Here is a 14,696-nt window from a genome sequence, read left to right as displayed (position 1 = left end):
TTCGGCACACCGTGCAATCTGACGACCTCTCTGACATACAACTCTGCCATCTGATCGTGTCGATAGGTCATTCTGTATGGAATAAAGCACGCTGATTTGGTCAGTCTGTCTATCACAACCCAAATCGCGTCACAGCCTCGCGAAGATCGAGGTAACTTCGTCACGAAATCCATAGAAATGTGATCCCATTTCCATTCAGGAATAGACAAACTCTGAAGTAAACCTCCGGGCTTCTTTCTTTCTGCCTTCACCTGTTGGCAGTTCAAAAATTTAGACACAAATTCTGCAATATCTGTCTTCATCTGCTTCCACCAGAATTGCGTCTTCAAATTACTGTACATTTTCTTGCCACCAGGATGAATGCTGAACCGACTACAGTGTGCCTCTGACATGATCTGTCGTCTCAAATCCGAAACCTCTGGCACTACTAGACGGTTATTCACATGCAAAACAAAATCTCTAACCTGATACTCTGATATATGACCAGCTCTGACCATATCAATTGATTTCTGAACGTTCGGATCAGTTCTCTGTGCTTCTTTGACCCTCGAAATCAAATCTGGCTCAATCTGAATCGCAGCAAGTCGCAATGGTCTACTCTCTGTATCAAATGTCAACCCAGAAAAGCAACAATCCTCTACTAACTTCGATACACCCACTGTCGACAAAGAAAGAGCACATACCTTTCGACTCAAAGCGTCTGCCGCTGCATTCGACTTCCCTGGATAGTACTTGATCTCGCAATCAAAATCTTTCAGCAGATCAAGCCATCGTCGCTGCCTCATGTTCAACTCTGACTGAGAAAAGAGGTACTTCAGGCTTTTATGATCGGAATAGATCTCAAATTTCTCGCCATACAAATAATGACGCCAGATCTTCAAGGCAAAGACAATCGCCGCCAATTCAAGATCATGAATCGGATAACGAGTCTCGTGCGGCTTCAGCTGTCTAGAGGCGTACGCTATCACATGCCCTCGCTTCATAAGAACACATCCCGGCCCTCTGTGAGATGCGTCACAGTATACAATGAACTCACCTGTACCTGAAGGAATCGTCAAGACAGGCGCACTAGTCAGCCTCTTCTTCAATTCTACAAAACTGGCTTCACAATCTTCAGACCATACAAATGGCATGTTCTTTTGTGTCAACTGGGTGATAGGCTTCACTATACTGGAGAAATCTCGGATAAAACGACGATAATACCCGGCTAGACCCATGAAACTGCGTATCTCTGGCACAGAAATCGGTCTCGGCCAACTGATCACAGCCTCAACTTTACTCGGATCTACCGCAATACCATCTCCAGATATAATGTGCCCCAAAAAGACAACCTGTTTCAGCCAGAATTCGCACTTGGACAATTTAGCGTATAACTGCTCTTTTCTCAAAGTCTGCAATACAATCCTCAGATGATCTGCATGCTCAGTCAGACTCTTCGAATACACCAAAATATCATCAATAAACACAATCACAAAATCATCTAAATATCTCTGAAAGATGCGGTTCATCAAACTCATAAATACCGCTGGTGCATTCGTCAAACCGAAAGGCATAACAATAAACTCGTAGTGCCCATACCTGGTTCGGAATGCAGTCTTCGGAATATCAACGTCTCTAACTCTGAGCTGATGATACCCTGATCTCAAATCAATCTTCGAGTAAACAGAAGACCCCTGTAACTGATCAAACAAATCGTCGATGCGAGGCAAAGGATACTTGTTCTTCACTGTTGCCTTGTTCAACTGCCTATAATCAATACATAATCGCATCGAACCATCTTTCTTTCTAACGAAAAGCACCGGAGCACCCCAAGGAGATACACTGGGTCTGATATATCCCTTGGACATAAGATCTTCCAATTGTGCTTTCAATTCTTTCAGTTCAATAGGCGCCATCCTATACGGAGCTCTCGAGATAGGAACACTGTCTGGCACAAGATCTATGCTAAAATCTACCTCTCGGACGGGAGGCAATTCCGGAATCTCATCTGGAAAAACATCTGCAAACTCGCAAACCACTGGCAGATCTGCCAATGCTGGGCTCGACTTCAGTAGATCTACTGAATATACGAGAAAGCCCTCTGCTCCTCTCTGAAGCCATCTACTCATAGTCAGAGCAGATACTAAGGGAATCCGAGATCTGGAACCCTTTCCATAGAATTTCCACTCATCTGTCATGTCGGGTCTGAATCTGACAATCTTGTGGAAACAATCTACAGTGGCCCTGTACTTGGTTAACATATCTATGCCAACTATACAGTCAAAATCAGCTAAACCAAGTACTATACAATCTAGATCAATCTCATGCCCCTCAAACTGAAGCATACAGTGTCTAACAGTAGTCACAGATATCAAACCACTTCCCAACGGAGATGTGATAGACACTACAGTAGACATCGACTCGACAGGCAAAGAATGCAATAATGCAAAACGTTCAGAGATGAATGTATGGGATGCACCTGTGTCTATCAACACATATGCAGGATAACCGCAAAGAAAACAGTTACCTGCAATAACATCGTCTGGTGCCTCCTGCGCCTGCTCCTCTGTCAAGGCAAAGACACGAGCCTGCTGTCTGGGAGGTTGACTCACTGTCTGACTATCTCCTGGTCTCTGCTGGGTCTGTGTAGATGGTGGCTGGAAGGAGTGTACAGAGGATGCATGTCTCTCCATCTGTGGCACTGGTGCTGATGACCCTGTACTCTGGAATCGTTGTGCACCTCTCTGGGGACAAACTCTGGCAAAGTGTCCCGGTTTCCTACAGATGTTGCAGCGTCCCATAACTCCTTGACACTGCTCCGTGGCATGTCGCCCTCCGCACGAACTGCAATACGCGCCACTATAATCTGAACCCTGACCTCTTTGTCGAGATCCACTTGAGCTCGATGAACTACTCCCGGATTTCTTAAATTGCCTGCCTCTAGCCTTCAACTGATCTTTCCGCCCACTGCTACTGCTTCCACTCTCAAATCGAGGAGGAGGTGGTGGAAACTGAACGACGGTAGGCTGTGGCTGTCTCTGCCCCTGAACAATGTAAGAAGTTCCTCGCTGCCTAATCAAGCCAGCCTCTGCTCCTTTAGCTCTGTTCAGTGCCTCCGAAAAAGTATTGGGTCTCCCGGTGTTCACCAAAGTAAAGACATCTGGGTTCAACCCGTTGATGAACTGATCGGCCACTGCCTCGTCGTTCCCTGCCACATGAGGTTCAAATCGTAGCAATGCAGAAAATTTAGCAACATACTCCTCGATGTTCCACTGTCCCTGCCTCAGATTCGCAAATTCAGCCCCTTTATCTTTTCGGTAAGAGACGGGAAAGAAGCGCTGATAGAACTCATCCTTGAAGACTTTCCATGTAATGTCAATGCCTCGGTGCTCCAAGGCTCTCTTCGCAGTCAACCACCAGCTCTTTGCAACCTCTTGCAGCTGATGCCCTATCAATTTCACACGTCGCTCATCAGTATATGCCAAAGACTCAAACAACATCTCGATATCATCAAGCCAGCTCTCGCACTCTACTGCACTCTCTGTGCCCTTCAGCGTAGGAGGATGGAAAGACTGAAACCTCTTCAGTAAGGTCTCCATCGGCGTAGCGGTGACATCCATCTGTGCACCTGATGTGCTACCCTGCTCTGGCTGTGGTATACGTCTAGGCGGCATAAATCTGATTATCAAACTGATTAGTACACAATCAATATCATCTGTCTCAGCACTCCTCTGATCATAACCTCTGATCAAGAATCGGTTCTGATTCAGGCTTGACAAGTATATGCTGTAAATCAACTCTGATACAATACAACATATAATAGGGAAAACAATAAATCATGCTAGCACATCAAAAGCAAGAAAGATGATTCGATCTGCCCCGGTCATTCTATTCGATCTCATTCTACAGAACCTACAGCTCTGATACCACCTGTTGTGGGGACCCGAGCTCTAACTCAATTCTTGTGGGATTTATTGGATCTTTGCTCGAAAATGTGGGTCAAAATTTTGCATTTAACATTAATTCAAATGTATAATTAAAACATCATCTGTCTCTATAATAATTAAACAACATCATGTACATACAAGTCTGTTTAGTACAATCATACACTAGTGTTCAAATCCCAACTACAAACATAAGTAGTACAAATCTAATAGGAAAACACTAGAAATCTTCAACGCCCGAGATCTCCATGCTATCATCAATCTCTCATCTAGCTCGAGACCCAGATCCTGCCCCACCTGTTGCCATGCACACATACAGACACGACAACAGCCGGATAACTCCGGTGAGAACAAATCCCAGTATAAAACATGTATGCATGCAATGTAATAAATCATACACCAATGCATAGCATATATCAATGCACATGAATATAAAATCTACAACATGTAAAGGAATACAAATCTGTATTCAACGTCTAGTTCTTGACTCGATTCTCTAATCTAGGGATCCCGGTGTGAATAAGACGGTCTGTCACCTACCCAACCACTCGGGGTGACGGTACGTTTTATTCCTAGACTTCGGTCAACTCTGTATCGAGTGTCTACACATAGAGAAAATCTACTACTATGCGTCGATACACCGAAACGTCTAGTTTTGGCCGATCTGCCGATATCTCCTATCTCAGAACTTGAATATAAATCAATAAACAAGACATTACATAATCAAATGTAATAACAATCTAGTATGTGATTTAGGGAAACTCGTATCAAATCTGAATCGAGTTGTGCAATCCCGTGACCACATGAATTATACCTTTCTTGTCGAATAGTCGGTGTCGTAGTCGAAGTCTCGAGTTCACAATAGCCAAAACAAATCTGAAATGGCATAATCAATGTGCACTTCATCAATATACATCTCAAGCAACTCAATATACAAAGCTGAAATCGGTTTCAATACAATTTGACGGCGTAACGGCGTGATTTCTCGATACCGATAACTCAATCTCAACATAACAATAATCGATTAACCTCAACGACTCAACATCGATAGCACAATCATTTCAACTCTGAAAATCTGCATAATCTCTCATAATACATGCTGGAATTTCGAATTAATCACATACGGTATCCGAAAATCAATCCGGTAACGAATATACCAAGCTCAATCATGTTAAGAACACATATTCTAACTCAATTATGAATTTCCCCCAACATGGATATCTGAAACATACTGAAATATAACAAAACTTACATCTTCTTGTAGTCTTCAAAGAGAGGAGTCCAAATCTATGCTTGGATTTAAGTTTGGAGGTATAAATCTTATACAACCATGCTTATAAGCTTGAAAGAATTTGGGAAATGGAATGGGTTCTCTCGGTTCTGCTGATAGAAAATGAAGAAGAAGTGATTCAACTCAACAATTATATATATACATGCCATGTGTCAACATTAAAATCGAAGGTGGCATTCTCGCATGCAGCACCGCGGGTGCGGTCCTCTTGCACCGCGGGTGCTCTCATGCTTCGGCAACCCCATTATTTTCTCAAATTAACAACCGCGGGTGCGGTGCCATACAAGACCGCGGGTGCGGTGATGCTACGAATAAAATCTGCTATCTTACTGTCCATACACCGCAGGTGCGGTGTGGCTTCGGCCATGCTTCAATCAAAATTCCATAATTCATGAACTATTTAATATTTTCATCTTACGACATGCATTCTCATATTCTCCAAGTCGTACTTCAATAAAGATTAATAATCTCGAGCCTTACAACGACAGTTGGGGAGTCGGTCTAGCGAAGAATGACAACAACAAAATTTTAATGTATTCTGGTTTAGGCAAAGTCACAAACACCATGAAGGCACAATGGTGATCAAAATAACATGGGTTTGCACGATCGACGTAGTGGAAGAAACAAGGGAGGAAAGTGGAGCTAAGATGGTGACTTTGCGCAGAAGATGCACTCGCGGAGTTCGAACCAGGGAGGAGCGATGAAGAAGAGCTTGTAGCTGTGATGTGGTTTGGGAAAAAGAAACAAGGGAAGAAGGGTTGTGGTCGGATTTTCAAATCCAGAAATTGAGTGAAAAAAGTGAGGTGTGGGATTATGCAAGATAGAGTAGAAGAAACGACGAGGAAGGAAAGGCGAGCAAGCTCTAAGGGGCAGTTATGTTCCAATGGCCGCAAAAAGCAGCAGCAGACAAGGGAGGAAGAAAAAGAAGAAGAAAAGGAGCTGTAAAGTTGAGTTTGAATCCTACTCATAGAAGAGGGAATTCCAAGGGACTGAAGCGCAAAGTCTAGTAGTGAATTGGGCTCGAGTGTTTAACCCAATACTACGGGCTAACTTTAGGGGATAAATGCTTGCGGGCCGCTCAAGGTAAACAAATTGGAACTTTTACATACAAGCATTTTCGCCCAATGGGCCAATGCTTGCGGGGACATTTGTTTGCACCAAAAATCAAATTGGGCTCAATTAATTGTCTAAGCCCAAAAATTTAAATTAATAGAGAAAAACAAGAGGCCCATTAGTGTATTTAAATAAGCGGATAACGTCCAAGCAAGGAGATCGTGGAAAGAGAAGGAAATCGTGGGAGAAAACGGGAGAAGATCGTGAGTCATGGGGGAGTGGAAGGAACCACACCGCACAACAAAGAAAAGGGAGAAATCGGCTAACAAACTCTACACACACAACTCCACAGACAAAATTCTGCAAAAATACTCTCTGCTAAAATTCCAATATTCAAGCAATAGTTTTTCAAGCCAGCAAATTTCTAGCAATTTACGTCTCTCGTTTTAGATTTCAACAACTTTATATTTATATGTTTATGTCTTGTAAATTCCTACGATTTATTGAAAATATAAACAATGTCAGGCGTTTATTCTTCAAATTCCAATAGTTTTCTTCATTTTGGCGTTATAGTTGTTTTAGGAGATTAGAACTGACGGTCAAATTTAGAATTCACTTTCGTTTGTTTTAGAAGTTAGATTTTTATCATTTTTACACAAATCGGTGCATTTACGCACCTGGCACGCCCGCAACACCAAATATTGTGCAAACAATTCCATTAGTTCTTATAAAATGTAACAGATTTTTATGTTTACGTTTTAGGTAAAAACTTGTGTGAGGACGGTTTCACGGGTCGTATTTTGTGAGACGAGTCTCTTATTTGGTCATCTTTGAAAAAATATTACTTTTTATGCTAAGAGTATACTTTTTATTGTCAATATCAATAAAATTGACCTATCTTACAGATAAACATTCGTGAGACCATCTCACAAAATATCTACTCCACGTATTATTCCCCTCGATTCTTGACTTAAAAAAAAATTATAATAAATAATTTTGGTGTTTTTCGAAATAGCTCGAAATAGAAAATCGACGCGTTCACTTTTCCTAAGATAATCCGTCAACGTTGTCCAACTCTTCGAAATCTTTAGCCAAACTCTCCAATTGCGTTATAATTTTCCACCATTTTCCCTTTCAAGAAACTACAAATACAAAAATAATGTTGACGAAGGGCTTCATGACCCCGGGCTTATTCTTGTTTTTCCTTCGGACCCATACCATAAGGGATCAATCCAGTTCAAACCCGGATCAGATATTGAGCTAAAGATTTAATATTGTTGGGATAATGGGACTTCTAAGGTTAGCCCTAACAGTGATTTTCTTGATTTGTGTTGTCCCATGTCATTCCGATGGGTCTTTTCTCGATCTCTTTCGAAAACTAGAGCAGGGTTCTGATGCTTCGAAGATAAATGCTCAGGTATGAGCTGAGCAGCCCACATATTGTTTAATTTTTTTTTTCTGTGTGGCGTTTGTTGCTTTGTCTGATCACGAAAAATGTTTGATTTTAGGTGTCTCCATCGCCTAGCCCTGTTCCGGTGGAGAATAGGGATTCAAAGAAGGAAACGTGTGACGGGGTGGGGGATAATTGTGGTATCGTGGAATCACATGTTTCAGCCTGTGTTCCTTTTCATGGAAATGGTAACTTTCCTCTATCGATTCGTTTGATTCATTTCTCTGGTGAATGAATGATTAATTTTCAAATTTTATGTCCCTTCTTGATAAATGAAGGCTCCTTTGTTTGAATTTACTTGTTCCATGCTTGTGTATATGCATGCGATATGGATGCTGCTATTGGTAAGTAGCGTGACGAGCAATATAGTTTCACTAGGAAATGATGAGGCCTTACATAATTCACTGTAAATTGTGTGCATCAGTTGTGATAATGAATACTAAAAGGTGGTAATAGAGAAGAGGGCACGTGAAGCTAAGATGAAGTCATCTTTTTTAGAGTCAGTGATTGATCATATTTAAGTAAGGTGCACTTGAGATCTTACATAAACTTTTAGGAACCTATTGTTTCGCAAATGGAACCATTCTCCATAATTTGGTTCAAACATATTTGTGTCCCTAGTTATTTAAGGTGCAAGGCACACTAAACCGCTAGGGTAACCTGGAGCTTGAGTCGCAAGGTGAAGCACACGCTTTATCGAAGTAAAACACATTTGATATAAATTTTAAAATTCAATTAAATACATTAAAACAAACAACATTTTGGAATTTTGCATACACAAACAAGATATAACCTTGATTGAACGTCAAGTGCAATGAAGAAACTTATAAAACAGCGCACTGCAGCCAGGCACACGCTTCTAACAACTATGGGTAGCTCACCTTCACATCCAGTCTGATAAGAGTCTTCTGTGCTCCATGAAGGCACACAATGTCATGGAAATACAATTCCATAAAATGGGACGCTCGTCTGTTTTGTGATATCAAATGAAATGTCCCATAATTGAAAATCTGTCCACAACGACAAGAATAGAATTCACACCATTTTTTTAGGCAATTGTAAAGCAAGATTCATAGAAACATCCATATAGGTTCACTCAAGAACAAAGTGAACAAGGATGGAATCAGATGCCACCAAAAATAATTCTTGATAAGTTCTTTATTTCCATGTTATACTCACACCTGAAGAGAAAATTCTCAATTTTAACTTCAAAGTTTCGTGAATAATGCAAGAAATTACACCTCCCCATGTTATACAATGGACTTAGACAGAACCATACAAATAGGGCTTAAATTAACATTCAGATCACTTCTACTTCTCCCAATTGGTATAGATTGAATTCTTTTCCCATAATTTCTTGATTAACCCTTCTCTCTTTGAATTTCTTAGCTCATGATCTTTTTATTGAACTGTGGCTAGTGATTAGTGGGTCTACATTTTCATGCTCTGGATCCTCTTACTCCACATGCTTTCCATGTGGTTCGTTCTATCGCGCATACAACAATTTCATTCGGTATTCACTTGGAATCATGTATTTTCATTTAATTAGATCATCTATTAGTTGTTGCTTAGTCTAAAAATGAAATCCTATTGAACCAACAGAAGAACCAAACAGCCAAATTTAGCATTCTACAAGCTTCTAACATTTATTCAGGAAAGCTTAAGTGATCAAGCACGGTGGGTGCTTAAATCATGTCTCAAATAATTAACAAAAATCATATTATAGTTGGCCAGACAATTGTTCAAACTTCTTATATCGATACAAACAATGAATAAAATATCTTCAATAAATCTGATGCGAGCCAAATTTGCTTTGTCTATGAAAATAGTCGCGAAACATCGTTAAAATGCAAATCTAATGAAACTGGGTTTTTTTTGGACTCATTTTAAAGTCTCATAGTTGCGAGTCTCATAGTATCTATTTTGCTAGCAGTATCTCAAGACAACTACGTACTTGTCGTGAATGCGGGTGAGAGCTCACACAGAGTGAGCATTATCATCTTTCCTGCAAACATCACTCTGGAGGAGAATACCGATATACCTGGACACGAAAGCAAGAAGGTACTGGCTATTAACTTTTATTTTCTGCTCTTTGATACCGTCCTGGTCTCATCCCTGCATTCCTATTCATTTAACATGGATAGATTTCATCCTCTGTTTTATGATTGAGTTTCTGCTAATTTTTTACTTATTTTTCACAACAGGTAAAATTAACATCGAACATGGGATCAGGGTATTCTTCGATCTTGTTAAGCGCTGAAAATGGAAACTGCACCATTGATATAGTAGCTTCGCTGCCAAAAGGTTTCTATATGAATTATGTAACACCAGTAAATGGAACATACTTATTTTTTGCGACAGCATTCTTCATTGGAGGAACTTTGATCTGCTGCAAGTTAAGGAGGAAGGGACGACAACTTAACGGTGTAAAGTATAAAGAACTTGAAATGGGGGAGCAGCAACCCAACTCGACATTTACAATCGAAACACATGAAGATTGGGATGAAGAATGGGGTGATGATGATTGGGATGTGGAAAAGCGATGATATCTTCCTGTCCTGAAGTGAATATGCTCTATTCAACTGAAAATGGATAGGATTAAAGTTGAGATTGAGTATACTATACTCCTCGGTCAGCTCGCGGATAACACATATATCAAGCCGCGGATAGCCAAAGAGGAGTAAACAACCGAATCTTACGACTTGTACGATACATGTAGCCTTGTTGAAAAACACGCTACTGGGTTAGGGCATTTTACGCAGTTTTTAAATACGTCATACGAAAACACGAATTATCTTTTCGAATGTGCACCGCCAATTTGGACAGACATGATGATTTTACTTGTGCAATAACATTTGTTGTCTGTTAGAAGCTGAATTCAAACTATTTGATAGTTCTTTTTGGTTTCTTGATTATGAATTTTTTTGTTCTTCATAATTATTGCTTATATGTATTTAGTCTATGCCAAAGGACAGCGATGAGAAACTCTTCCAACACTAAATAAATTTATATATAAAAAGTAATATATTTATGACAATCCCACAAATTATGTAAAAATAACTTATTTTTTTGTTGCTTTCTGAGTCGAGTAGGTCTTATGTGAGATCGTCTCACGGATCATAATATGTGAGACGGGTCAACCCTACCCATATTAACAATAAAAAGTAATACTCTTAGGTAGCGTTTGGTAGCATGGATTAAGTAGGTTAGTTATTTTTTGTCCTTGCTAATCCACTGTTTGGTACAAAGTTAAATAATCCCACTCTATCTCATCTGTGCTGGACTGTGTTGTACAAGGCTGGTTAAATTAAACTCACGCCAACTGCCAATATTAATAGTCCTTCAATTTATCCAACATGTCTTTTCCTATTATACCCCTTTTTACAAAATAAACCCCATAGAAGACTCTTCCGCCTAATCAATAGCAGCGTCCGAAGGAAGAAAAGGGAGTGGCTTAGGTATTTGCTGTTCACGGCGAAATCTTCCGAAATCTGGTACTTATTGTTTAAATTCTATGTTTGACACTAGATTTTCCAGAAGTTTTCTTCGAAATTTTGTTTCGGAAGGTTAAATTTTCGGATGTAGATTTCGATATTTTGCCGAAATCTGCGGAGCGTGTCACTGTGTTGTCGAACGCCCTTTTTTCATGTTTATGGTTTCTGCCAAAAGTTTGTATTTTCGGTAGTTTTGTTTGACATAGTTTGCTTCAATCTGGTCTTCTTTTGTGTTTTTTGTTTTTTTCGAGTTCGCCGAAATCGTTGCATCTGTCCTTGCTCAAATTACTCTGCTGCTGAGTTAGTTTTTCGCGAGCTTGTATATTATTTCATTACAGTGGAACACCAAATCTTATTAAGCATCTGTCAATTTATTACTTCTGTCCGTCTGATAAATGTGGGTGTGACAACCTAATTTTTAATTATTGATATTTTGGTAAATAATAAACAAGAAGTAAGTTTCGTAGTAACTTCAAATTTCTTTTGAAATATATGTGCACGTTGTTTTTAATGTGCCTTGAAAGAACAGAAATATGTTGTTCACCCTACTGTCTTTGGTTACAATATTTGAAAGTTGTTTTTGGGTATTTGTAGATTCCATATTAAGCACATTTGACGTTGTAAATTTTTTTGAACTATATTCGATAGATGACCATTATTCATAGACAATGTATACTTTTTGTGATGCTTCACCAAATCATGTGTCGATCCTTGTTGCTTATGTTACTGTTGAGACGACATCGATTGAAGTTAAGTTACAAACGATTTTCCAAGACTCGTAGGAGCAAAGTCCCCTACAGCATGACATAAAGAATAAATGTGCAAATGTACCATTTGCACCGTATTATTGAAATATGAGATGTTCAATTTGTGGTGAACTTGAGAATGAATAGGAATGCATTTGCAAGATTGTGTTACTTGCTGAATAATGTCGGAGGACTAGTCGAATCTACATACGTTCGTATTGAAGAGAAGGTCACCATGTTTCTGTCGATATTGGCTCATCACAAGAAAACCCGACTTGTTGGTCATGAATATGTACGTAGTGGCCTTACAATCAGCACCCATTTCCATCAAGTTCTCCGCTCAATTGTCATGTTACATCCTATACTACTGGTCAAACCATCCCCTGTCGATGATGCTTGCACCAACGAATCTTGGAAATGGTTCAAGGTAAGCTGAAACCACTGATAACTACTTATGAAAGCTTAACATCTCACATACTCATGTATTAACATTACTGTGCAGTAGAATTCATGATAATATTTTGTTGATAACTTGTACAGGGATGTCTTGGTGCTTTGGACGGAACGTATATAAGTGTACATGTACCAACCATGGAAAAAGTCCGATATTGAACAAGAAAAGGTACTATTTCAGTCAACGTTCTTGGGGTTTGCGACCGGGACATGAAGTTTATATATGCACTTACGGGATGGGAGGGATCAGCAGCAGATGCTAGAGTTCTTAGAGATGCATTGACTCGTGACGAGACACTGAAAATTCCAAGAGGTTTTATTACTATTTTTTTTTTTTTGTATACGTGTCAGATTTATATTTGTTTATTTGTAGGCTACATTGTTATTTTTTTCTGCCTAAATATAATGCTTATATAATGCTGATGACGTGATAATAAATTCATTATATCAGGTTGTTATTACCTATGTGACAATGGATATGCCAATGTCGAGGGATTCTTGACTCCATACAGGCATGTACGTTATCATAGGGATGCTTGGGGAATCCGTGCAAATGGCCCACATAATTATAAGGAGTTATTTAATTGTAAACACGCACAAGCCCGAAACGTAATCGAAAGAGCATTCGGTTTGTTGTGTTGGCTAATTGAAGAAAGGTGACAAGACAAGACGTAGTTGGAGTGAACGTGAAGAAGAGTTGCTGATACAATCACTTAAAGAGGCTTCCATAGAAAGTTGGAAGAGCGGGAATGGATTTCGTCCATGCTACTTATCTTTTCTTGAAAACCGTATGAAAATTGCATTCCCGAACACAAACTTACGTGGAAACCCACATATTAACTCGAAAGTACATGTGTGGAAGAAATTGTACGGCTCTTTGGTGACGATATTAAGTAAAAGTGGGGTCGGATGGAACGATGCAGAGAAGACCATTGAAGCTTCAAATGACATATGGGAATCATTAATTAAGGTATCTTTTATGTTTTACAGATTCTAAACTTTCGTTATTTAAATAAATTGTGCATGTCAGTGTATTATTTATGAAATTCATAGGCAGACAACAATGCACGATCAATGAGACACAAAAGGTGGATCTATTACCATGATTGGTGCGAAATCTTTGGTAATGATCGGTCTACCGGAGAGAAAGCTGAACATTTTACCGCAGCAGTTCAAGAGGTCCTTACAATGACACCTGAAGTACCAAACAATATAGGTACGAGCCTCGAGGAATTGTTCTCTGTTGACGAGGGAGCTGCTGAGTCAATGTCACAGTCTGTAACACCATCCTCGCTACCAACATCAACGGAAAAGTCAAAAGGTAAGAAACGGAAACAGGTGGATGATGATGATGATGGTGCGATAGTGGAAGCCATAAATAATTTTGCCATCATCACGAAAGATACAATGATGGACCTTATCAAACAATTGACAACAAAAAAAGAAGCGGATGATGAGAAGATGAGCAATGCACAAGACAATGTTCTAAAGGTAATGGAGACAATTACCGAGTTGAGCGAGGAAGAGAAAGTTATTGTTATTGAGTTATTGGTGGACAATCCTGCCAAGTTATCATTTTTTTTTGCGGTTGGGTGATGCCGATTGTTACGCCTTAAACGCATACAAATCTCGAGGATGAGATTAATGTTTTTAATGCTGTAACATATCCCAAAGTTTTTGTTTTGATGATACCAAAACTTGGATTAAAAATGTACTAATGTTTTATATTGAGGCATGCAGGAAATTAAGAACAAGGTTACGTTCGGAAGATCCGAAATTTGGTTCGGACGTTCCGAAATTATGCAAATCAGAAGCAAAATAGAAGCTGTTCGGAAGCTGCGAGGAGCAAGCTCGGACGTTCCGAAGACGTGATCGGACGTTCCGAACACAAGCAATCAAATCACTTCAATTCGGAGACAATTTGATCTGACTGATTTGATTGAGTAGATTTCGGACACTACGATGGACATGATCGGAAGATACGAAGTGTTGAAGATTTCAAATCTCCGGAAACGCGGGAATGTTCGGACGGTACGAACTGGAGTTCGGACCTTCCGAAGCTGTTCATACACTGTCTGAAAGAATTGTTCGGAAGAACGGAGTTTGATCGGTCCCTCCGAAGCATATGTTCGGACCCTACGAAGTCAAGATCGGAAGATCCGAAGTCATTCCAGAAATTACGCAAATTGATTTCAATCACATCGGACGTTCCGAAGTATAAACAGAAGATCCGAACCTTGGCGTCCAAGACTAGTATAAATAGGCCTTTGAGGATGCATTCTCAAT

The 14,696-nt window shown here is 39.8% G+C and overlaps 2 protein-coding genes and 1 long non-coding RNA gene across 5 annotated transcripts; all 3 read left to right on the top strand.

The window, feature by feature from the left end:
- The first annotated feature begins 7,308 nt into the window (after positions 1-7,308).
- Positions 7,309-10,588, top strand: LOC140805145 (uncharacterized). Of its 2 annotated transcripts, none has more exons than XM_073161352.1 (4): positions 7,309-7,684; positions 7,776-7,884; positions 9,633-9,778; positions 9,922-10,588. In XM_073161352.1, the coding sequence occupies exons 1-4, from the start codon at positions 7,553-7,555 to the stop codon at positions 10,261-10,263; spliced, it is 729 nt and encodes a 242-aa protein (XP_073017453.1). In that variant the 5' UTR covers positions 7,309-7,552; the 3' UTR covers positions 10,264-10,588. The 2 variants fall into 2 exon arrangements, with proteins under 2 accessions (XP_073017453.1, XP_073017452.1); XM_073161351.1 differs by having other exon boundaries at positions 7,315-7,684; positions 7,776-7,905; positions 9,651-9,778.
- Positions 10,589-11,046: 458 nt separating this feature from the next.
- On the top strand, positions 11,047-13,025 carry LOC140805087 (uncharacterized). Of its 2 annotated transcripts, none has more exons than XR_012112264.1 (4): positions 11,047-11,211; positions 11,303-12,384; positions 12,498-12,723; positions 12,862-13,025. It is a non-coding gene; the product is annotated as an uncharacterized lncRNA (long non-coding RNA). The 2 variants fall into 2 exon arrangements; XR_012112263.1 differs by having other exon boundaries at positions 11,058-11,211; positions 12,105-12,384.
- Positions 13,026-13,086: 61 nt separating this feature from the next.
- On the top strand, positions 13,087-14,006 carry LOC140805538 (uncharacterized). Its single transcript, XM_073161804.1, has 2 exons — positions 13,087-13,380; positions 13,464-14,006. Exons 1-2 carry the CDS (start codon positions 13,201-13,203, stop codon positions 14,004-14,006), a joined length of 723 nt encoding a protein of 240 aa, XP_073017905.1. The 5' UTR covers positions 13,087-13,200.
- Positions 14,007-14,696: the final 690 nt, after the last annotated feature.

This window comes from Primulina eburnea, chromosome 11 (genome assembly GCF_022965805.1).
Source record: "Primulina eburnea isolate SZY01 chromosome 11, ASM2296580v1, whole genome shotgun sequence".
Taxonomy (NCBI): Eukaryota; Viridiplantae; Streptophyta; class Magnoliopsida; order Lamiales; family Gesneriaceae; genus Primulina; species Primulina eburnea.
Note: the sequence above shows the minus strand (reverse complement) of the source record. Positions and strands in the feature narration are given on the sequence as shown.